A 24,538-nucleotide genomic window follows, 5' to 3' on the forward strand; every position below is an offset into this window, starting at 1 on the left:
TATATATATATATATATATCTGATAGAATTCTGAATTCCTTCTCTGGGTTATCTTGAATTTCTTTGAGTTTCCTCACACAGCTATTTTGAATTCTCTTTCTGAAAGATCACATATCTCTGTTTCTCCAGAATTGGTCAGTGGCACCTTATTTAGTTTATTTGGTGAGGTCATGTCTTCCTGGGTGGTGTTGATGCTTATAGATGTTCTTTGGTGTGTGCACAGTGAAGAGTTATTTATTGTGTTCTTCACTACCTGGACTTATTTGTAGCTGTCCTTCTTGGGAAGGCTTTCCAGATATTTGAAAGGACTTGGGTGTTGTGATCTAAGCTGTATCTGCTTTTGGGGGCACCCCAAACCCAGTAACACTGTGGTTCTTGTAGACTCATAGAGGAGCTGCTTAGACTAGATCTTGAAGAATTCACTGGATTATCAGGCAGAGACTTGTTCTTTTCCCTTACTTTCTCTCAGAGTCTCTCTCTCTGTTCTGAGCAACATAAAGCTGGAGCTGGCGTGAAACAAGCACCTCTGTTGCCACCACTACTATGACTGTGCTGGGTCAGTCCTGAAGCCAGCACAGCCCTGAGTCTTACCCAAAGCCTGTTGTATCCACTCCCTGGCTACTGCCTATGTTCATGCAAATGCCCTGGAGCTCTACAATCAGCAAGTGGCAATGTCAGCCAGGCCTGTATTCTTCTTTTCAGGGCAGTGATGTCCCCCAGTCCCAGCTAGTTCCAGGAGTGCCGCCCTGGAGTTAGAGACTAGAGTCAGAAACCTTAGAAGTCTACCTAGTGTTCTATTGTACTGTGGCTGACATGGCACTCAGACTACAAGATGCAGTTCTTCCCACTCTTTCTTCCCATTTCCAAAGACAGAGGAGCCTCACCCCACAGCCACTGCCACCCCAGGCCACAAGGAATACTGCCAGACTTTTGCTGATGTTCCCTTAAGACCCAGGGGCTCTTAAGTCAGTTTGTGGTGAATGCTGCCTGGCCCAGGACTCACCCGTCAGGGCATTATTTTCTCCTCTAGCCTAAGGCAGGTCCAGAAATGGCCAAGAGTCAAGTCCTGGAATCAGGGACCCCAAGAGCCCACTTAGTGCTCTATCCCACTGTGGTTGTGCTGGTACCTAAGGTGCAAGACAAAGCCACCTTTACTTTTCCCTCTGTTTTTCTCAAGCAGAGGATGTTTTACCTTGTAGCCAGCACAGCTGGTAATGTGGTACATCTTACCTGAAGCCAGCAAGTCTCAGAGGCTCACCCAAGGCCCTTGATTATAGTACCTGGCTATCGCTACTAGTTATTCAGGGCCCAAAGGCTGTTCAGTTAGCAGGTAATGAATGCTGCCAGGGCTGGGTGTTTTTCTTCAAGGCAGTGGAATCCCTACTGGCCCAGGATGTGTCTAGAAATGTCATCTGGAAGCTAGGGCCTGAAACATGGACCTCATGACTCTGATCAGTGCCTATCCTGCTGTGGCTGAGCAGGTATCCAAGATGCAAGACAAAGTCTTCCCTACTCTTTCTTTTCTCCTCAAGTGGAAGGAAGGGATCTCTTATGGAGCCTTAAGCTGTGCAGCCTGGGGTTAGGGGAAGAGTCGTGCAAGCACTTCCTTGTCTTCTCCAGCTTGTGTCTCAGTATGTCACATGCCCCCTCAGTCCACTCTGTCTGGGCCTAGTTAACACTAGGATTTGCCTAAGAGTTGCAGTCCTTATGGCCTAGACTGCCTTTCAAGTTTATTTGGAGACACAGAGTGCTGTAGCCCTCCCTGGCAAGGTTTGCAGGCACTCAAGTTCGGACATCTGGGATTGGTGATTCCCTTCTGGCTAGGTCTAGTTTAAATGCTCCCTCTATGGGTGGGCATCAGCTGAGTTTGGTCCAGTTTTCTTTTCTTCTTTATCAGGATGGCACTGAGTTCAATTTCTCAGAATTTCTGTGTTCTTCCTCCCCTAGTGCCCAGAGAAACTCTCTGCACCAAGCTGCCACTGCTGGGGGGCAGAAGAAGGGTGGTGTCAGAGATTCAGGCTGTATTTTCTATCTCTTCAGTGCCTCTTTCAGTGATATTAAGTTAAAACCAGGTTGTGGGGTGGGGGGAGGGGGGAGGGATAGCATTAGGAGATATACCTAATGTAAATGACGAGTTAATGGGTGCAGCACACCAACATGGCACATGTATACATGTGTAACAAACCTGCATGTTGTGTACATGTACCCTAAAACTTAAAATATAATAATAATAAAAAAAAAACCAGGTACAATGAGTGCCTCCCTGATTTTTGGTTCTCATGAAGGTGTTGGTTTTTTTTTTTTTTTTTTTTTTTTTTTTGGTGTAGATAGTCATTAACTTGGTGTTCTTCCTTCATATATAACTGTGTGAGGAGGTGATGCCTGCAGCTGCTGTAGCCATCTTGCTATTATTAAGGCACAAGCCTGAGGACAAAAGCCAATGTTCTAAGGACATCAGAGAAGAAATTGGAAAGGACTTGCATTATACCACTAAGCTACTCAATTAATCAATCCTTAAAACACCTTACTTTGTCTTCTCTTTTTATGTATTACACTTATGTATTTTTTTCTTTCTTATTTGCTGTTGTAAGTGTCTTAATTAATTTAGAGTAGGACCCTTAGCGAGATGCTCTATATCTTGTCTTGCCTAAACCATCAAGCAGGCAATAAATATGGTAACCAGGAACATGAGCTTTGAAGTGAATCAGATTTATATTTAAATCCTGGCTCTGGTCTTTTATAAGATGAGTAACCTTGGATGAATTATTTAGCCTTGCTAATTTCTTTTTTTCTCATCTATGAAATAAGAGTAATAATTTTAGCTGTTTTACAGTGTTATTAGGATTCACACCCTTAACATAGTATCTCTTACATACTAAGTGCTCAATAAACTCTTATTATTAATGTTCGTAAGTGCAGATTGATGCCATTGTCCACACCATTTATGCATTAAGTAAATATTGATTAGGGACCTAGTTTGTAGGTTGAGTGTTGAAGACAGCTTGCTTCTCTCCTATGGAGACAGGTATGTAAACTGTAAAGCTTTTACTGGAGGGATCAGATAATTTCGAGTTCTTTACTCCTGTGTCTTCCAAGACCTGGAAAGGAATAAATGGGCTATCTGGTCCTGCCACTTTGACTTTGGAGATAATGCTTCAGAAAGCCCTGGCTCTACTCTCGCAGCCAATAAATATCATCCTCTGCCATAGTTTTCCAGAACATATCCATGGCCTGTGTATTCCCTGGCCCTGTAAGTTGGCCGGCTCACCATTTTCGGGTAGTATTTATGAAAAAGCTGGTGGTGATTTTAGAAAATCACCTAGAATGTCTCCCTTCACCTGTCCCCAGGTACATCTCTTTTTCACTGTGGGCAGGGATCATGAAAGGCTAGGTGGACACTGCTGTATTTCTTTTCCTAGCATAGTCTTGTGTGTTCTTCACAAAAGTTTAGAAGACCTCCATTATGACATTCACCACCCTCCCTCAACACATACACTTGCATACACACTGCCATTCCCTCAGATAAACCGCAGCAAAAAGCAAAGCATTTTAAACTTGCAGAAGGAGGTAAAAAACTTGGAAAGCCCTGCTCTGGAGAAGCTGCTGTGAGACTGCCTTGAAAAGGGAATGTCAGATCATCTTTCAGTCCAGGGAAAGCACACTGAAATGCACTAGGATACAGAGTAAAAGAAAACTGGGCTAGGAGCCAGGAGACCAGTATTCCGTAACAGACTTAATGATGGGACCTTAGAAAGTCACTTCACTTTTCTATGTCTGTTTACTCATCTCCAGTTAACAACTATACATTTGTTGAATAGTTATTTAATTTATTTAATAATTATAAGTAGTTTATGAATGATGTTTATTTCAATAATTACCTATTTGATTATTTAATTAAATATTTTCAGGAGATCAGAGACTACATCTGGTTCTATTTGGTATTGTAACCACTAGTATAATGCCTGATATAGAGTAAGTAGTCAATAAATAATTATGAAAAATTTATGACTGAAGAAATGAATCTGATAGGAATGAGCTCTGGGAGAGGATCCTGAAGGTCCCTTCCTATTCTATAAATAAAGGGAAAGTTATGTTTCCTCACATGCTCTTTAGTATAAAACTGAATAGGCTGGGTGCGGTGGCTCACACCTGTAATCCCAGCACTTTGGGAGGCTGAGGTGGGCAGATGACTTGAGGTCAGGAGTTTGAGACCAGCCTGGCCAACATGGTGAAACCCCATCTCTACTAAAAATACAAAAATTAGCCAGGCATGGTGGCACGTGCCTGTAATCTCAGCTATTAGGGAAGCTGAGGTGGGAGAATCGCTTGAATCTGGGGGGCAGAGGTTGCAGTGAGCCAAGATTGCACCACTACACTCCAGCCTGGGGGACAGAGTGAGACTCCATCTCAAAACAGAAAACAACAAAAAACTGAATAGTGCTTCTTTGAAAAGGAATACAACTGCCATTTTATTTGAGAGGGGAAAAACCACCTCAAGAAACTGGAAGCACTAGAATGAACTTTTGAGGAAAATCTGGCTATTTTGACTCTATAAGAGTGTATTTGGCAAACCCTGAAGGTATATACATGTGTGTACTTATCTTAAAAACCAAGGTAGAATCATATAAAGGTAAGACCATTACCTTGGACTATTTAGTGTCAATCAGAAATAAGAGAAAGTCCAATTCTTCAGGTGTTGAAATAAATTTAGGGGCTTCCATAAAGGGTTGTAGGGAAACTAAAGAATTCTGCAGGAGAAATTAACTCCCATATAGTGAGATGCCTCTGATGCAGAGGACATCTTGAAGTAATATGCGACACTTGATGACACCTCTTCAACACTTAGTAAATCTGACCTTTCCTTTCTTCTGTCATTATGCTGAATCACATGGCCCAGCAAGCAGCCAACACATTGCAACCAAACTTCACTTGCAGGCTGGGAACATGTGCTTCCTTACATTGATTAGTCATATTACCAGTGTTTAAGCCCATTTCCTGTCACCTTGGAGGATGGAGGTTACTTGACAAGAAGTCATTCTGCTGTCATCCAGCAGGGCTGCCAGTGAATTCTTTAAATTTGTCGATGAGTAGAAACGCAGCCGGCTTTACTCTTGCTTAAAGCTTTTGCATATGTTGAGTAACGTAGCATTTAGTACATCATGGAAGCACCTAGTTTTGATACTAATGGAATGTGCATTTCTTTGAAATTTCTAAATTCCCAAAGGTTTAGGCAAATGCTGACATGAAAACTGTTTTAGGTAAAAATGAGCTTACTTTATGCTTAAAGGGTCATTTTGCATTAGCTGTGTCTTCAAGTCGATTTTGAAAAATCACCTCTTTGAGGAGTGGGCGAAAAAGGAGTCCCAAGAGGTAGTCCATTTCCTTTAATAAATTCAAGCAACTCTTTCTTTGTATTGAAGATATTATTTGTCATACATTTTCCTTGTCATATTGAGCATTCCCAGACCATCATTTAAAACAGATTGGTAATTTGGCCCTTAATTTTGGCACCTGTACATCTTTTAAAGCTTTGGGCTGTGTTTGGAAACTTTACTACTCTGTAAGTTAATACCCTTTTAGGGCCTAAACACTACCATTAATAGCAAATTGACCTCTCAGGATGCTGGATAGAACCATTTTTTTATATTTATTTGTTTAATCTTTATTAGCCAAAGGTTGTCCAACAGCTCTAAGGGAGTGATTTGCCCATGAGGCTTGGAAGCATGTTTAAATCTTTCCCTATAACTTTAGGGTTGGGAGAGAATACTTGAGGCTGCTTATAATTCCAACTGCTGTTTCTAGGCAGCCTTGAAAACCCATCCATAAACTACTCCCATTCCCTGGCCTTTAGGCCTAGTAAGTCTAGATTTTCATACTAGAGGAGACCACAAAGATCATGTGGTCAAAATCCCTTATTGTACAGGTGGGTAAGCTGAAGTCCAAAGTGGGGAAGTGATTAAGCTGCTAGAGTTTTAAGTTATTTCTCTTCCCAGGGGATATTTGCTTTGTAATAGAAGTCTTCTAACAAAATCTTCAAGAATCAAGGGAACAGATTCCTACTGATGAGATTTCATGAACTGTTAGGTGGTAAGGAGCTATTCATAGATAGGGAAGCTCTTAAGTAGGTACATATTCCTTTTACTTTTCCTCTTTATTATTACTAAACCCTCCTCTGCTAGGGTAGTAAAAGTTTTTAAGGTTAAAGAGGCTTCAAGAAGCTTCCTTCCATATCATGTCAGAGTATCTTTATTTCAGGACTGTGCTTAAGCGTGGTGCATGGCATGAAGTAGGTATTCAAAAATGTGTACTGAAAGCATATATCAGAGTCGCTTTAAAAATATCAACATAAGGAAAAGTAATATTCTTTTGAAGAAAGAGCACTATTCTTAGGAGTAAAGAGTCCCAACTCCTAATGGTAGCCAAGTCAAAGTCAAAATTTTCATAGTCAAAAATTTCAAAGTCACAGGCTTTGAAATTGAGGTAGTAATAAATAGGCTACCAACCAAAAAAAGCTCAGGACTAGACAGATTCACAGCCGATTTCTCCCAGACATACAAAGAAGAACTGGTACTAATTCTACAGAAACTATTTCAAAAAATTAAGGAGGAGGGACTCCTCCCTAACTCATTCTATAAGGCCAGCATCATCCTAATACCAAAACTTGGCAGAGATACAACAAAAAAAGAAAACTTCAGGGCAATATCCTTGATGAACATCGATGCAAAAATCCTGAACAAAATACTGGCAAACCAAATTCAGCAGCATATCAAAAAGCTTATTCACTACTTGATAGTAGGCTTCATCCCTGGGATGCAAGGTTGGTGCAACATACACAAATCAATAAACATGATTCACCACATAAACAGAACTAAAGACAAAACCACATGATTATCTCAATAGATGCAGAAAAGGATTTCCATACAATTCAACATACATTCATGTTAAAAACTTAATAAACTAGGTATCGAAGGAACATACCTCAAAATAGTAAGAGCTATGTGTGACAAACTCATAGCCAACATCATACTGAATGGGCAAAATCTAGAAGCATTCCGCTTGAAAACTGGCACAAGACAGGATAGCCTCTCTCACCACTCCTATTCAATATAGTATTGGAAGTTCTGGCCAGGACAATCAGGCAAGAAAAAGAAATAAAGGGCATGCAAATAGGAAGAGAGGAAGTTAAACTATCCTTGTTCGCAGATGACATGATTCTATATCTAGAAATTTCCAGTCTCAGCCCAAAAGCTTCTTAAGAAGATAAACAACTTCAGCAAAGTCCCAGGATACAAAATAAATGTGCAAAAATCACTAGCATTCCTACATCAATAACAGTCAAGCTGAGAGCCAAGTCAGGAATGAACTCACATTCGCAACTGCCACACACACACACAAAATACCTAAGAATACAGCTAACTAGGGAGGTAAAAGATCTCTATAAGGAGAACTACAAACCACTGCTCAAAGAAATCAGAGATGACACAAACAAATGGAAAAACATTCCATGCTCATGGATAGGAAAAATCAATATTGTTAAAATGGCCTTACTGCCAAAAGCAATTTATAGATTCAGTGTTATGCCTATTAAACTACCATTGACATTGTTCACAGAACTAGAAAAAAAACTATTTTAAAATTCGTATGGAACCAAAAAAGAGCCTGAATACCCAAGGCAACCCTAAGCAGAAAGAACAAGGCTGAAGGCATCAGACTACCTGACTTCAAACTATACCACAGGACTACAGTAACCAAAACATCGTGGTACTGGTACAAAAACAGACACATAGACCAGTAAAACCAAATACAGAACCCGGAAATAAGACCACACACCTACAACTGTCTGATCTTCGACAAACCTGATAAAAATAAGCAATGGGGAAAGGATTCCCTATTCAATAAATGGTGCTGGGATAACTGGCTAGCAATATGCAGAAGATTAAAACTGGAGCCTTTCCTTATACCATATATAAAAATTAAGATGGATTAAAGGCTTAAATGCAACACTCAAAACTTTAAAATCCCTGGAAGGCAACCTAGACAATACAATTTGGGACATAGGCACAGGCAAAGATTTCATGATGAAGACGCCAAAAGCAATTGCAACTAAAGCAAAAATTGACAAATGGGATCTGATTAAACTAAAGCGCTTCTGCACAGCAAAAGAAACTATTAACAGAGTAAATAGCCTACAGAATGGTAGAACATTTTTGCAAACTATGCATCCAACGAAGGTCAACTATCCAGCATCTACAAGGAACTTAAGCAAATTTACAGGAGAAAAACAAGCCCATAAAAAAGTGGGCAAAGGATGTGAACAGAAACTTTTTTTTTTAGTTTTTATTTATTTATTTTTTTATTATACTTTAAGTTTTAGGGTACATGTGCACAACGTGCAGGTTAGTTACATATGTATACATGTGCCATGTTGGTGTGCTGCACCCATTAACTCGTCATTTAACGTTAGGTATATCTCCTAATGCTATCCCTCCCCCCTCCCCCCACCCCACAACAGGCCCTGGTATGTGATGTTCCCCTTCCTGTGTCCATGTGTTCTCATTGTTCAGTTCCCACCTATGAGTGAGAACATGCGGTGTTTGGTTTTTTGTCCTTGTGATAGTTTGCTGAGAATGATGGTTTCCAGCTTCATCCATGTCCCTACAAAGGACATGAACTCATCATTTTTTATGGCTGCATAGTATTCCATGGTGTATATGTGCCACATTTTCTTAATCCAGTCTATTGTTGTTGGACATTTGGGTTGGTTTCAAGTCTTTGCTATTGTGAATAGTGCTGCAATAAACATACGTGTGCATGTGTCTTTATAGCAGCATGATTTATAATCCTTTGGATATATACCCAGTAATGGGATGGCTGGGTCAAATGGTATTTCTAGTTCTAGACCCCTGAGGAATCACCACACTGACTTCCACAATGGTTGAACTAATTTACAGTCCCACCAACAGTGTAAAAGTGTTCCTATTTCTCCACATCCTCTCCAGCACCTGTTGTTTCCTGACTTTTTAATGATGGCCATTCTAACTGGTGTGAGATGGTATCTCATTGTGGTTTTGATTTGCATTTCTCTGATGGCCAGTGATGATGAGCATTTTTTCATGTGTTTTTTGGCTGCATAAATGTCTTCTTTTGAGAAGTGTCTGTTCATGTCCTTTGCCCACTTTTTGATGGAGTCGTTTGTTTTTTTCTTGTAAATTTGTTTGAGTTCATTGTAGATTCTGGATATTAGCCCTTTGTCAGATGAGTAGATTGCAAAAATTTTCTCCCATTCTGTAGGTTGTCTGTTCACTCTGATGGTAGTTTCTTTTGCTGTGCAGAAGCTCTTTAGTTTAATTAGATCCCATTTGTCAATTTTGGCTTTTGTTGCCATTGCTTTTGGTGTTTTAGACATGAAGTCCTTGCCCATGTTTAAAAGAAGACATACATGTGACCAACAGTTGTGAAAAAAAAGCTCAACATCACTAATCATTAGAGAAACACAAATCAAAACCACAATGAGATACCATCTCACACCAGTTAGAATGACCATTATTAAAAAGTCAAAAAATAACATATGCTGGTGAGGTTGTGGAGAAAAAGGAACACTTATACACTGTTTGTGGGGGTGTAAATAGTTCAACCATTGTGAAAAACAGTGTGGCGATTCCTCAGAGACCGAAAGACAGAAATACCATTCAACCCAGCAATCCCATTACTGAGTATATACCCAAAGGAATACAAAGCATTCTATTATGAAGACACATGCATGCACATGTTCATTGCAACACTATTCACAATAGCAAAGACATGGAATCAACCTAAGTGGCCATGAATGATAAACTGGATAAAGAAAACATGGTACATATACACCATGGAATACTATGCAGCCATAAAAAGAATGAGATCATGTCCTTTGCAGGGACATGGATGGAGCTGGAGGCCATTATCCTTAGCAAACTAACACATAAAGGGGGAGGACGGTGGCTTGTGAGGCTTGTTGCAGACAACTTGGTGGCAATGTCCATGAGCCAGGTGAGTGCGTGGCAGTAGCAGGGCCTCGCGTGTGGCAGGGTGACTTGGGTTTTGGCCTCCCTCCAGTTCTCTGGAAGTGGGCCAGCAACCAGGGCGGGAGCAGTTGCAGAGGCAGAGGCTCCAGTGTGTCTCTCTCTGCCACCCCCTTAGCCCGAGCCTGGGAGGCCAGGCGGTCTGGGTGTCTGGAGGCGGGGTCCACTGCCCATGAATGGGAATTCTCTTCACCAGGATATGGAGACTGTTCAATCACCAGGAGCACAAAAGTATCATTATTGGGCTCGATAGTGCAGGGAAAACTACCATCCTTTAACAATTTTCTATGAATGAAGTTGTACATACATTTCCTACAACAGGAAGTAATGTAAAAGAGATAGTGATTAATAATACACGTTTCCAGCTGGTAGCTCACGCCTGTAATCCCAGCACTTTGGGAGGCTGAGGTGGGTGGATCACCTGAGGTCAGGAGTTTGAGACCAGCCCAGCCAACATGGTGAAGCCCCGTCTCTACTAAAAATATAAAAATTAGGTGGGCATGGTGGCACGCACCTGTAATACCAGCTACTCGGGAGGCTGAGACAGGAGAATTGCTTGAACCCAGGAGGCGGAGGTTGCAGTGAGCCGAGATCGTGCCAGTACACTCCAGCCTGGGTGACAAAGCAAGACTCAAATAATAATCATAATAATCATAATAATATACGTTTCCTAATGTGGGATATTGGTGGCCAAGAATCTCTTCGTTCTTCCTGAAACACTTAGTATACTAACACAGAGTCTGTATAATTGTTGTGAACAGTACAGACAGAGAGAGGATTTCTGTAACTAGAGAACTCTATAAAATGTTAGCACACGAGGACCTTAGAAAAGCTGGATTACTGATTTTTGCTAATAAACAAGATGTTAAAAAATGCGTAACTGTAGCAGAAATCTCCCAGTTTATGAAGCTAACATCTATTAAAGATCACCGGTGGCATGTCCAGGCATGCTGTTCTCTAACTGGTGAGGGATTGTGCCAAGGACTTGAATGGTTGATGTCACGACTTAAGATTAGATTATCTCTACTGACCTCTTCTCATAGACTTTGTATAAATGAAGTGCTAAACTTTACCTGAAAGCTGCAGCAATTAAAGATTTAGATATATTTATAATCAACTGATTTAAACTTTTTCTATGAGAAGAAAAATTAAGACCACGTATTTGAAAACAAAGATGAAGTCTCACCTTCCAATCTGCTTTCTCATTAGTTTTTTCCAAAGTAAGTTATTAAAGCTGTGAATGACATTTTTCTCGTAATGAATCCTCTCAGGACATTGTGTAGCCTCTGGTAAGTACAAAGGGAGAGGAAGACATTTTGAATTTTGAGAGCTTTATTATCAGTATAACCCTCCCTAGTTGAGTGTTATTCTCTTCTTGGTCCGTTAAGTCAAAATACAAATCAGCACAGATACTACTTATGGGAAATATTTTGCATAAGGTTGTATGTGTATTGTGTATATACCTCAAGTTCAAGTTAATGGCTTTGATTTAAGTTCTAAAGAAAAGCAAATAACACAAATATTAATAATATCCTTAGCTATAACCATAATGAGATAAGTACTGGCATTGGGGTTAGGTGCCATTTTATACTTTCTCCCTGTATTCTCTGCATTGTATTAACCAACGCTCCAAATCATTGAGCTGCTTGTTAAAAAAAAAAAAAAAAATGGAAAAGGAAAAAGCATGATATTGTGTATCTATTTTTTGTTGTTGACCAATCACACAGATGGAAACATAATTCAACAGAATGTGATAGCAATCAGATTCTTGGCTTAGTATTACTAATGGGCAGGATTGTACAATGAATAATTATCAGATTATTACTTTCAGTGGTTCTTATGGCATCTAAATTACTGAATAAATTTTTAATCCATTAATCAGTCTATCATAAATTGTGATTAAAATTATCAAATGAATTATCTGCATTAATTGGAAACTGTTGTGTGAAACATGTCTACTCAGAGAAATAATATCCTATAAATATTATAAAATAATTTAGCTATATTGTTTTTAAGTATTAAATTATGTGTCAAGCAGTTAAAGTGAATTTCAAAGTAAAAGTATGGTATGTTTTCGGAACAACATTGATAATTCTTTAATTTGCAGAGTTCTTTTTTATTTTAGGACTGAGAATATAGTGTGAGATTTTTTATTTATGTAAAATTTGTTGTATCTTCTGTAATATAAATACATTGTTTGACAATTATAAAATGCAAGCATTTTTTGAATGCTTTTAAGAATTTCTTTTAAAGATTGATTTATACAGTGTATTATTTGTACTAAGAGGTAACTTGACCCAAAACACCCTTTATGCTTGCTTAGAGCATTTTTTTTTCTTTTTTTTTTTTTTTTTTTTTGAGACGGAGTCTTGCTCTGTCGCCAGGCTGGAGTGCAGTGGCATGATCTCGGCTCGCTGCAACCTCTGCCTCTTGGGTTCAAGCAATTCTCCTGCCTCAGCCTCCCGAGTAGCTGGGACTACCAGCACACGTCACCACGCCTGGCTAATTTTTGTATTTTTAGTAGAGATGGGGTTTCGCCACGTTGGCTAGGATGGTCTCTATCTCTTGACCTCGTGATCCACCCGCCTCAGCCTCCCAAAGTGCTGGGATTACAGGCATGAGCCACCACGCCCAGCCTGTATATCTTTCATGGCCTGAAAATCTGAAGGTTAATCCAAACTGATATGTTTTAACATATTTAAGAAAAAAATAACTACTTTTAATATCAGCCTTTTAAATTTCAAGAAGATTTTGCTGAATAATAGTACATACTATGAGTATTGATCAAACTTTGAAAGTTCCTTTCTGTAAAATGTGAAATACTTAATATCTAAATCTAGATCAGGCATAGGAGATCAGAATTTAACATTGGATGTTTTGTGTTTCATATTTATAATGTTCAAAATGCAAGCATAACATTTTATATTTGTCTACATGATTTTACAAAAGTAAATCCTAAATTACGTGCCCCCCCACCCCCCGCAAAAAAAAAACCTAACACAGAAACAGAAAACTAAATACCACATGTTCTTATTTACAAATGGGAACTAAATGATGAGAACACATGGACACATAGAGAGGAACACAACACAAATTGGGGCCTACAGAGGGGTGAAGGGTGGGAGGAGGGAGAGGATCAGGAAGTATAACTAATGGATACTAGGCTTAATACCTGGGTGATGAAATAATCTGTACAGCAAACCCCCATGACACAAGTTTACATATGTAACAAACCTGCACATGTACCCCTGAACTTAAAAGTTAAAAAAAAAGACTGATGATTACTAAGTTGTCAGTGTTCTGAAATTGTGCAATTAATATTCATCCTCAAGAGAATTTTGTGTCTATTCTCGAGCATTTGACTAATGTTTTATTGATTCTTGGCTGGTAAGGGCTGGGATGGGAAAAGAATCCTAGATTCTTAGAGTTAGATGGCTTCTCAGAGGTATCTGAGCCAATCTACTACTTTGATTTCCCTTTTCAGTAAAGCTGCCAAATTGTTAACCAGGTTTTGCTTAAGCACTTCCAGAATAATAGGTCGGCCTCCCGTACCATGAAGTTGCCCAGTCATCTTTGAATTTACTTAGGACGTTATGCCTCTAAAAACAAGTTCTTATCTTTATCTATATACTGCCGCTCTTAAAATTTCTGCCCATTTATGGTAATTCTGGTCTCTGGAATCAACAGGAGTCAAGTAAATCCCTCTTTCACAAGGCTGCAATTCATGAGCCTGCTTTTTCCCAAGCTCAGGAAAGTATATCATTAACATTATTATTGCTTCTAGGCAAAGGTGAAGATTCCCAAACAGGCTGATTTCATGGTCATTTTTCCCCAAGTATGTTTTATTTACCTTTTATAATGTTTTATGCTAAAGGATTTTCAAAGATAAAAAAAAAAATACATTTAGTTTACTTCCGGTCTTTTGGCTTTCCAAAACAATGGTTGCTACAAGTTTCATTTGATGTCCTCTTTAAGCACAGTAAATCATCTCATTCCTTAAAGAATCTCACTGAGTTTTAGATTATTAGTTTATTGGAGAACAGCTGTGGTCACAACAGAGAGGGTTCTAAGGGTCTGCTATTAAGAATTAAACTAGCTAATTGTTGCCAAACAATGGTCTATAAATGAATTTCAGTTTATAATAAAGTTTTTAGCAACTTGGGACAAAATAAGAACCAAGTGATGAGTTTTTATGAAACTAAATTTATTTAATTTTTAAGTTCCAAGTTTATGTCCTTCCTACATTTTTGTTATTGAAGTTATGAAATGATGTTGACAATTAATGGTTGTTGCTATTTTAAATGTCTTTGTTTTGCAAAAGCAAATGACTATGAAAAAAATGAGCAACTCTATTTTGGTGCCCTGATATTTTTCTTTTTGAAATATTACTGTTCCTGAAATCCGTAAGTATGTGAATCACTGGCTTAGATGCTCTTTGTCTCCTCCCAGGGTTAACATTCTATAGTCTATGAATTGTGGTTTAATCAGACTTGGACATGAAACCCCTATGGAAACCAGGTGCTACAGGAACTGAAGTTTGGAATTCTACAAGAAACTGGCTGCCTTTTCCCTCTGGTCCACTGTTGAATCAGTACTTCCAGATGGTGGCAAGGAAATGTGGCTGCCAGTAGTAACCCAGCTCTGGAGGGAGACTGAATGCTATCCCTGATGCTCAGTCCTGCTTTTTTTGTTTGTTTTTTTTAGACTGGATCTCAGTCTGTCATCCAGGCAGAAGTGCAGATCTCAGTCTGTCATCCAGGCAGAAGTGCAGATCTCAGTCTGTCATCCAGGCAGAAGTGCAGATCTCAGTCTGTCATCCAGGCAGTGGTGCAATGATAGCTCATTGCAGCCTCAAACTCCTGGGCTCATGCAATTCACCCACCTCAGCCTCCTGAGTAGCTAGGCCTACAGGGCATATACCAGCATGCCTGGCATTTTTTTTTTTTTGTAGACACTGGGCCTTGTTATGTTGCTCAGGCTGGTCATGAACCCCTGGCTTCCAGCAATCCTCCCACCTCAGCTTTCCAGAGTGCTGGGATTATAGATGAGCCACTGTGTCTGGCCTCAGTTCTCTTTTAATAGCCTTCAGAACATTTCTAAAAGCTTTTGCACTGAAAAACTACATAATTGAACCAAAAATGTAGATTTTCACAATTCCCCTCAACCGTTGCAAAGTTTTTGGTTCAAACAGAGCAGCAGGAACTTTCAGGTTGAAGTTATGAAAGTGGTTTCAGTTAATAGTGAATTGCAATTCTTCTACAATGATGGATGTTTTTAGAAATAGGACTGAACTCTGTTGTGACAATAAAGGGATCATTTAAGAAAAGCTTATCAAAACTATCTTCAGGGGTGCTTCATTTTATTTCCATTTTAGTCCCTATATCATTTCAGTCCCTTAAGCACTGAGTCTGGCTGCTTTAGAATTGAAACAGATGGACTTGAGGATTTCTGTATCTAATTTTACAGTAGCATATCTCTTGATTATTGACACATTAAAGGCAATATATTTCTAGTTTAGAAATCTGATGCTAATTGGCTTTGGAATATTTTGTTTAAAAACATTTTCCAAATGGGGCTGTGAATTGTTCAGTTTCTTTATTCAGGATTAAAGAAAACATTAATTCTGCCAGGAAAAGATTGTCCAGTGGGGCAGAAACATTAGAGCCTTGGAGTTTACCTGTCAATCTTGTATTTTCATGTCCTTTGTCTAGAAACAAGCCTACAAGCTAATTGACTTCTGTTTCTTTCCTTTTGGCCTCTCATTTTTCTGAACATAAAGACTCAAATTAAAACAAAGATAAAATTCCAAGGGAAGCTGGCATTGATCAAGGTTTGAACTGAATTAAATTAAGTGCTTTTTATTGAACTCAGCAGTATTAGTTATTAAAACCAGAAGGCTTTACCCTTGCTAGTGTAAAAAAAGAAAACAATGACTCATGCTGGGGCACAGATTTTATTGAGAAGTTAAAGCACTCCTTTTCTCTTATTCCATTAAAACTTTTGCAGATAAACACATGTAAACAAGATCAGGAGATGGAAAGCAGTGAGGAGTCAGTCCTTCTGGGCTCTGGTGCTCTATGGGTTCTAGCTTTCAGTTGCAAGAACTTAGGGAAAAAATCTTATCTCGGAAGAAAGCAAGAAGTCATACTAGGATTTTCTCTTTTCGACTGCATAAGTCAGTTGAATTGCCAAAGTGCTTCTCTTTTTCTTGAGTGACTTGGAATTATGCATACAGGGCATGGGGAAAGGGCGGCAGCATCATGTAGCATAAAAAGCATTAGCCAGGAAGTTGGACTCTGAATCTCAGCTTTAGGTCCACTGCTTACAGACTGGTTGGACCTGAGTAAGAAACTTAACCTCACTGCTCCTGCTTTCTCAGATGTGAAATAAGGGGCTAGACTCTAAAGGCCCTACTCTCATTTTGTCATCTATTTCTGTTTTGTGTTATGACTGTAGGAGACTATCATGACCTTTAGTAAATATGGCAATTAACTCAGACTGGATTCAGAAAACTATGGCCTCCAGACAAAATCTGGCCTGCCATCTCTTATTTATATATATTTTAATTAACTAAAGTCCAGATTGATGTCAGCAAGATGGCAGAATATGACTTTCCAGTGATCGTCCTCTGCAAAAACATCACTTTGAACAACTATTCATGCATGAAAATTCCTTTACATCAGCAACGGAAGCCAGATGAGAGATTTCAGCACTTAAGTATAGCACATAAATCAGAAAGGACACATTGAAGAGGGTAGGAAAGACAGTTTTACATCACCTGCATCTCTCCTCCTTCAACTCCAGGCAACACAATGTGGAGATAGATACTCTCTCCTTGGGGGAGGGAGAGGGAAGTGAGCATCGGATGCTGCCTGGGACCCCAACACTAGCCCTTCCCCAATAAAACCCAGTGCCACACAAGCCCTCACAGCCCCAGACTCCAGGCTGGTATGTGTGGACTGAATGTCTAGGCTCATCTTGGTGTCAGACCAGATCCTGAAGCTCTACACTCCAGGTCTACCTGGAGGACTTGTTCTATGTGCTACCCTACACCAGGTTAATCCCCACAGCGCTAGGCTCCAGGCCACCCCCAGCAGTGAGCTAGTATCTATAATCCCAGGCTTCAGGCCTGCCCTAGCACCAGACTGGCCCCTAAAGCCCTGGTCTTCAGGCCAATGCCTGTGGACACAGCCTCCAGGCTGGCTTCTGCAGAAACAGGCTCCAGGCCCATCTAGCCCCAGGCCAGCTCTGGAAGCCCCAGGCTCCATACTAGTACCTGTAAATTGAGCTTCCAAGCCCACCCTAGCACAAAACAGAATCCTGCAGCCCTTGGCTCCAGGCCTGCCTTGCACGCTAGGACTTGGGGCTGCCCCAATACCAGGCCTAACCCAGCAGCCCCAGGCCTGAGACAGGTACCAGCACTGAGCTGGCCTTAATGGCCCTAGGTTTCAGGCATGACATAGCACCAGGCCAACCTCTACAGACTTGGGCTGTAGGTTCACCCCTGCATGAGGCCATCCCCTGAAGTCCTAGTCATCAAGCTGGTACCTATAGATCAAACCACCAAGCTGGACATCACAGATGTAGGTTCTAGGCCCACCCAGTGCCAGACCAGCTTCTGGGACCCCAGGCTTTAGTTCTGCCCTAGATTTTGGAGCCTGGAGCCATAATGGCCCATGACTGCCAAAGCCAGGATGGTTGCAGGCCCTTTTCAGGCTTTAATCTCACTCTAGCACCAGGTCATAGCCTCTGGCATCAGATACAAGGCAAGCTCCTGTGGACATAGGCTCTGGGCCTGCTCAGTGCCAGACTTGTCCCTATGGTGCCATTCTCCAGGGCAGTCCTTGTGGCCACAAGGTCCAACAGATCCAGGGTCCAGGCCTGCTCCAACAGACTCTGGTTCTAGACTGCTCCCCGTGGATCAAGACTCTAGGACTACCTTACAGATCCAGAACCCAGGCTCACCCTTGTGTCCCGTACCCACTCTAGTTCCAAGCCAGCCCCTGTGGACTCAGTTCCCAAGACCATCCCAGCACCTGGCTGACCCCTGCAGACTCGGGCTCAGAGACCACCCCAGTGCCAGATCAGTTCATGTGGATACAGGCTTCAGGGAAGCCCCTGGAAAAATAGTTTCTAGGCCTACCCTCTGTGACCTAGGCTCCAGGTCTCATCCTGAGGAACCAATCAACAGGTCCACGCTGGTGTGTTTAGGCCCTAGCCTTAACCCTATGGAACCAGGTTCCAGGCCCACCTGCCTGCTGACCCAGTTATGAGGCTACCTGTCTAAAGACTCCAGCAGTAAACCTACCTATGGACAACTTACTCAGAATGCCAGTCAACTTACTCAGAATCTCTGGATGGACTGAAAAGGAAGGGCTCTCCCATACAAAGCCAGTCAGCAAAAACTAGAGTGAATTCCAACTTCTTTCCATGTGCAAGCTTCAATGTAAGATAAGAGGAAACATGACAAACCAAGGAGATATAACACTACCAAAAGTACAATAATCTCCCAGTAGCTACCCCTCAAAGAAATAGAGATTATGAACTGCCTAAAAAATAGTTCAAGATGATTGTCTTAAGGAAGCCCAGCAAAATTAAAGAAAATACAGAAAAAAATTGTATGAAATTGGGAAAATAGTAAACTACCAAAGTGAGAAATTTAACAGAGAGATTGAAATTGTTTTTAAAAGTCAAACAAATTCTGGAGCTGAAAGACGCAATGAATGAAGTGAAAAATACAATAGAAAGCATCAGTAGCAGAATTGATCAAGCAGAAGAATGAATCTGTGAACTTGAAGACAGATTATTTGAAAATATATAGTTGAATGATAAAAATTAAAAAGAAAAGGAGTGAAGAAAACTTACAGAATTTATGGGACAATGTAAAAAGAGCAAATGTCTGAGTTGTAGGATTTCAAGGAGAAGAGAAAGACAAATGGGGTAAAAAGCTTACTGAAAGAAATAGTAACAGAAAACTTTTCAAATCTGGGAAAACACATAAAGATCCAGAGATCTAGGTAAAAGAAGGTCAAAGGTATTCAATCAAATTCAGTTCACACAAGATTATGCCAAGACATATTATAATAAAACTGTTAAAAATCAAAGACAAAGAGAAGATCCTGAAAGCAACAAGGAAAAAGAAGCAGATCACATATAAGGGAGTTCCAGTAAGGCTATCAGTGGTCTTCTGAGCAGAAACTTTACAGGCAGGAGATAGAGGAATGATATATTCAAAGTACTAAACGAAAAAAGAAACCCTGCCAACCAAGAGTACTGTATTCAGCAAAGCTGTCCTTCAGAAATGAAGGCAAGATAAAGACTTTCTCAGACAAATAAAAGCTGAGGGAGTTCATCACCACCAGACCTGTCTACAACATACTAAAGGTAGTTCTTCAAGTTGAAAGGAAAGCACACTATTAGTGATACAAAAACTTATGAAGGTATAAAACTCACTAGTAAAAATAAGTACACAGTCAAATTTAGAATTCTCTAATACTATAAAGGTAATACGTAAATCACATATCTTTAGTATGAAGGTTAAAAGACAAAACTATTAAAAAGATTAATAGCTACAAAAATTTCTTAAGGAATACACACTCTAACAAGATGTAAACAGTGACATCAAAAACATAAAATATTGGAGGAGGAATGAAAGTGTTTGGTTTTTTTTAATGCTATCAAATCTTTGGGTTAACATAGCCTGTTATAACTATAAGGTTTTATGTAAGCCTCAATGTAACCACAAAGCAAAAACCTATAATCGATACACTGAAGATCAGAAGTAGGACATTAAAGCATACTTCTAGAGAAAAATCACTTAACTGCAAAGGAAGACAGGAAGAGAGAAAGAAAAGAGGTTCTACAAACAAAACAAAACAAAAGAAAACAATAATGACAGTAATAAGCTCTTACATATTAATAATTACCTTGAATGTAAGCAGATTGAATTCTCCTATTAAAAGACATAGAGGGGCTGAATGGATTAAAAAAAAGCTGGGCCAACTATGTGCTGTGTACAAGAGACATATTTCAACTTTAAGGGCACACAGGCTGAAAGTGAAGCGATGGAAAAAGATATTCCATTCAAATGGAAACAAACAAATGAAAAAGAGCAGGGTAACTATACTTATATCAAATAAAATAGTGTTGAGAAAACTGAATTTCCACATGCACTAGAATGAAATTAAAACCTTGTCTCACAGCATATACAAAAATCAACTCAAAATGGATAAAAGACTTAAATTTAGAATCTGAAACTTTACAGTCACTGGAGAAAAATCTAGGGAAAAATTGCTACGACCTCAAAAGCATAGGCAAAAAGAGGAAGAATAGACAAATGGGATTATATAAAACTAAAAAGTTTCTGCACAGCTAAAAAAAGAACCTATAGGATGGGAGAAAATATTTGCAAACCGTCCATCTGGTAAAGGGTTCATATCCAAAATGTGTAAGGAACTCAATAGCAAGAAGAGAACCTGATTAATAAATGGGCAAAGGACCTGAATAGATATATCTCAAAAGAAGCTATAAAAATGGCCAACAGGCATACAAAAATGTGCTTAACCATCAGAGAAATGCAAATTAACACCACAGTGAGATATCTCCTCACACCTATTAGAATTGCTATTATCAAAAAGACCAAAGATAACTTGTTGGTAAGGATGTGGAGTCAAGGGAACCCTTGCATGCTGTTGGTGGGTATGTGTACAATTATTATGAAAAATAGAATGCACATTCCTCAAAAAACTGAAGATAGCACTATCGTTTGATGCAGCAGTCTCATTAATGGGTATTCAAGGGAAATGAATTCCGTATATTGAAGACATTCTGCACTCAAATGTTCATTGCAGCATTATTCATAATAGCCATATATGGAATCAATCTAAGTGTCCACAAGCAAATGAATTGATAAAGAAAATGTGGCATATATACACAATGGAATACTATTCAGCCTTAAAAAAGGAGGAAATAGTGTCATTTGTGACAACATCGATGAACATGGAGGACATTATATTAAGTGAAATAAAGAGGCAAAGAAAGATAAATACTGCATAGTATATATGTGAAATCTAAACAATTGTACTCAGAGAAGTAGAGGGTAGAATGGTGGTTACCAGGGGATAGGAGGGTGGGGAGATGTTGGTCAAAGAATACAAAATTTCAGTTAGATAAGAGATATATGTACAAAGGATCTATTGTACAACATGGTTAACTGTAGGTAATAACAATGTATTGAGTAGATTTTAAGTGTTCTCATCACAAAAAAAGATAGGTATGTGAGGTAATACCTATGTTAATAGCTTAGTTGATCCATTCCACCATGTATACATATTTCAAAACATTTTGTGTATGTATTTTGTAATTTTTATTTTTCTATTAAATAAAAATATAAAATACTTTTTGATCTGAAAAAATTAATCAAAGCCCATATTTTATAGATATTTACCTAGTTTTTACATGTGTTCATTTTCTGTTCAGGATCTCATCCAGATTTAGTCATCATGTCTCTTTAGGCTCCTCTTGACTAACAGTTCCTCAGACTTTTCTTGTTTTTGATGATGTTGACAGTTTTGAGGAATATTGGTCAGGTATTTTATCAGGTGTCTGTATGAGATTGGTCTGCTATTTTTCTTACAATTTAAACTGAGGTTATAGATTTGGTTATAAGTCACTATCAGTGTGACTTATCACTGTTCATGTTGGCCTTTATCACCTGGCTGGGGTAGTGTTTGTCAGGTTTCTCCAATGTAAAGTTACTTACCCTTCCTCAGTATCCATACCGTAGTTTTTGGAAGGAAGTCACTACTATGTGCAGCCCACACTTAAAGAGTGGAGAGTTATGCTCCATCTCCATGAGGATGGAGTATCTACATCAATTATTTGTATTCTGCATGAGATATTTGTCTTTTCTCCCCATTTATTTATCCATTGCTTATTAATAGTGAATATGGGTATTTATTTTATATTTTGGGTTATAATATTTCTTTGTTTCATTGTTCAAATTGTTCTAGATTTGACTATGTGGAGCTCTTTCAGTTGGCTCCCATGTCGCTTTGACGTACCTCCTCATTGCAGATTTTTGTTGATGAGTAGTTGCTTTTGCCATCTGTGTTTGTAAATAAAGTTTTATTGGAACACAGCCACAGTTATTATCTTATATATTCTTTATGGCTACTTTTGCACCACAGTGGCAGAGTTAATTCACTGCAACAGAGACCATATTGCCTGTAAAGCCTGAACTAATTACAGTCTGACCTGTTACAGAAAAAAAAATTTGCTGACTCTTGATCAGAACGTTCTCTATGATTTTTAGTAATGTACTGTAGCTTGATGGATTATAATTTCCAGGATTTTAAGATTCAAATTTATGTCATATTTTTTACTCATAACATTATCTTTACCCTAAAGTATAATCATCAATGGTGTGTACCATCAACAAGCCTTTACTGAACATTCATGGGTTTGTGTGGCTGTGTTCCTTTGGCCATTACAGTTTCCTTGCCTGGACACTTGACTAGTTACAAAGTATCTTTTCTGTCAGTAGTTTTTTTGGTGAAAGAAAAAATTTAAAGATAAGATCTATTTTGTGTTTATTCTTTTTACTAACCTGGACTAAAGTAATTTATGTAATCATGGCCTGAGTTATTTAAATGGCTATGTGCTTGAGAAATTTCTTGTTGGTAGCACTAGGACTACCTCATGGAAGCAGATAAGTAGAGAATTTCGTTACAGTGAAGAATGTTGACTAGAGTTTTGCACATGTCCATCAAGCTTATTTTATTGGTAAATTCAGTCAAACTAGAACCAAAGGTTCCAGGAATGAAGTATGAGTGCATTAGCCTACTTCTCTTAAGTGTTCTCTAAGCTATATGCTGTGACCTATAGTGAGAGAAAATAAATCATAAGGCTTCATAGTGGTTTAATAAGTGTAAACATCTGGATTTAAATATAAATCTTATATCAATATGGTTTTCACACTTCAACATCATCATCATTTACTAACTTACCAAATTAGTAAAGTTGTCAATAGAGGGTGATTAGAGAAATGAGGTTGTTTGTTTCAGATAATAAACATATTAAAATCCCAAAGAAACAACATTAGTTTTATAAATTCAAATTACAGTTCAACTATTTAATAACACAGATAGGAATGGGGTGGACAAGTCTAATACTCATATGCTTTCTTTGGTGTATTGAGACCAATATCCTATATAACACCATGCATGCAGGGGACAGGACAGGATTTGACCCATGGTATAGCTTAATTCAGGTTGTAGCATAGTGATGCTTTAAAATAGAATTTTATGGGGTGGAGCCAAGATGGCCGAATAGGAACAGCTCCGGTCTACAGCTCCCAGCATGAGCGGCACAGAAGACAGGTGATTTCTGCATTTCCATTTGAGGTACCGGGTTCATCTCGCTAGGGAGTGCCAAACAGTGGGTGCAGGACAGTCGGTGCAGCGCACTGTGCGTGAGCCGAAGCAGGGCGAGGCATTGCCTCACTTGGGAAGTGCAAGGGGTCAGGGAGTTCCCTTTCCTAGTCAAAGAAAGGGGTAACAGATGGCACCTGGAAAATCGGGTCAGTCCCACCCTAATACTGTGCTTTCCCAACGGTCTTGGAAAATGGCACACCAGGAGATTGTGTCCCGCACCTGGCTTGGAGGGTCCTATGCCCATGGAATCTCGCTGATTGCTAGCACAGCAGTCTGAGATCAAACTGCAAGGCGGCAGCGAGGCTCAGGGAGGGGCGCCCGCCATTGCCCAGCTTGCTTAGGTAAACAAAGCAGCCAGGAAGCTCGAACTGGGTGGAGCCCACCACAGCTCAAGGAGGCCTGCCTGCCTCTGTAGGCTCCACTTCTGTGGGGAGGGCACAGACAAACAAAAATTCAGCAGGAACCTCTGCAGTCTTAAATGTCCCTGTCTGACAGCTTTGAAGAGAGTAGTGGTTCTCCCAGCACGCAGCTGGAGATCTGAGAATGGACAGACTGCCTCCTAAAGTGGGTCTCTGACCCCCAAGCAGCCTAACTGGGAGGTACCCCCCAGTAGGGGCAGACTGACACCTCACTCGGCCAGGTACTCCTCTGAGACAAAACTTCCAGAGGAACTATCACACAGCTGAATTTGTGGTCTCACGAAAATCCACTGTTCTGCAGCCACTGCTACTGACACTCAGCTAAACTGGGTCTGGAGTGGACCTCTAGCAAACTCCAACAGACCTGCAGCTGAGGGTCCTGTCTGGTAGAAGGAAAACTAACAAACAGAAAGGACATCCACACCAAAAACCCATCTGTACATCACCATCATCAAAGACCAAAAGTAGATAAAACCACAAAGATGGGGAAAAAACAGAGCAGAAAAACTGGAAACTCTAAAAAGCAGAGCACCTCTCCTCCTCCAAAGGAATGCAGTTCCTCACCAGCAACAGAACAAAGCTGGATGGAGAATGACTTTGACTAGTTGAGAGAAGAAGGCTTCAGACA

At 39.7% G+C, this 24,538-nt stretch overlaps 2 protein-coding genes across 4 annotated transcripts in view; both read left to right on the plus strand.

Annotated features, from left to right (window-relative positions):
• HPSE2 (heparanase 2 (inactive)) overlaps positions 1-24,538 on the plus strand; it is a 786,995-nt gene that overhangs the window by 203,462 nt on the left and 558,995 nt on the right. The window lies entirely within an intron of this gene.
• Positions 10,252-11,135, plus strand: LOC116456127 (ADP-ribosylation factor-like protein 5A). Its single transcript, XM_032134731.3, is given in 3 exon segments — positions 10,252-10,413; positions 10,722-10,795; positions 10,798-11,135. Coding segments are annotated over 3 exon segments (480 nt in total). The 5' UTR covers positions 10,252-10,345.

This window comes from Hylobates moloch, unplaced genomic scaffold (genome assembly GCF_009828535.3).
Source record: "Hylobates moloch isolate HMO894 unplaced genomic scaffold, HMol_V3 SCAFFOLD_3, whole genome shotgun sequence".
Classification (NCBI taxonomy): Eukaryota; Metazoa; Chordata; class Mammalia; order Primates; family Hylobatidae; genus Hylobates; species Hylobates moloch.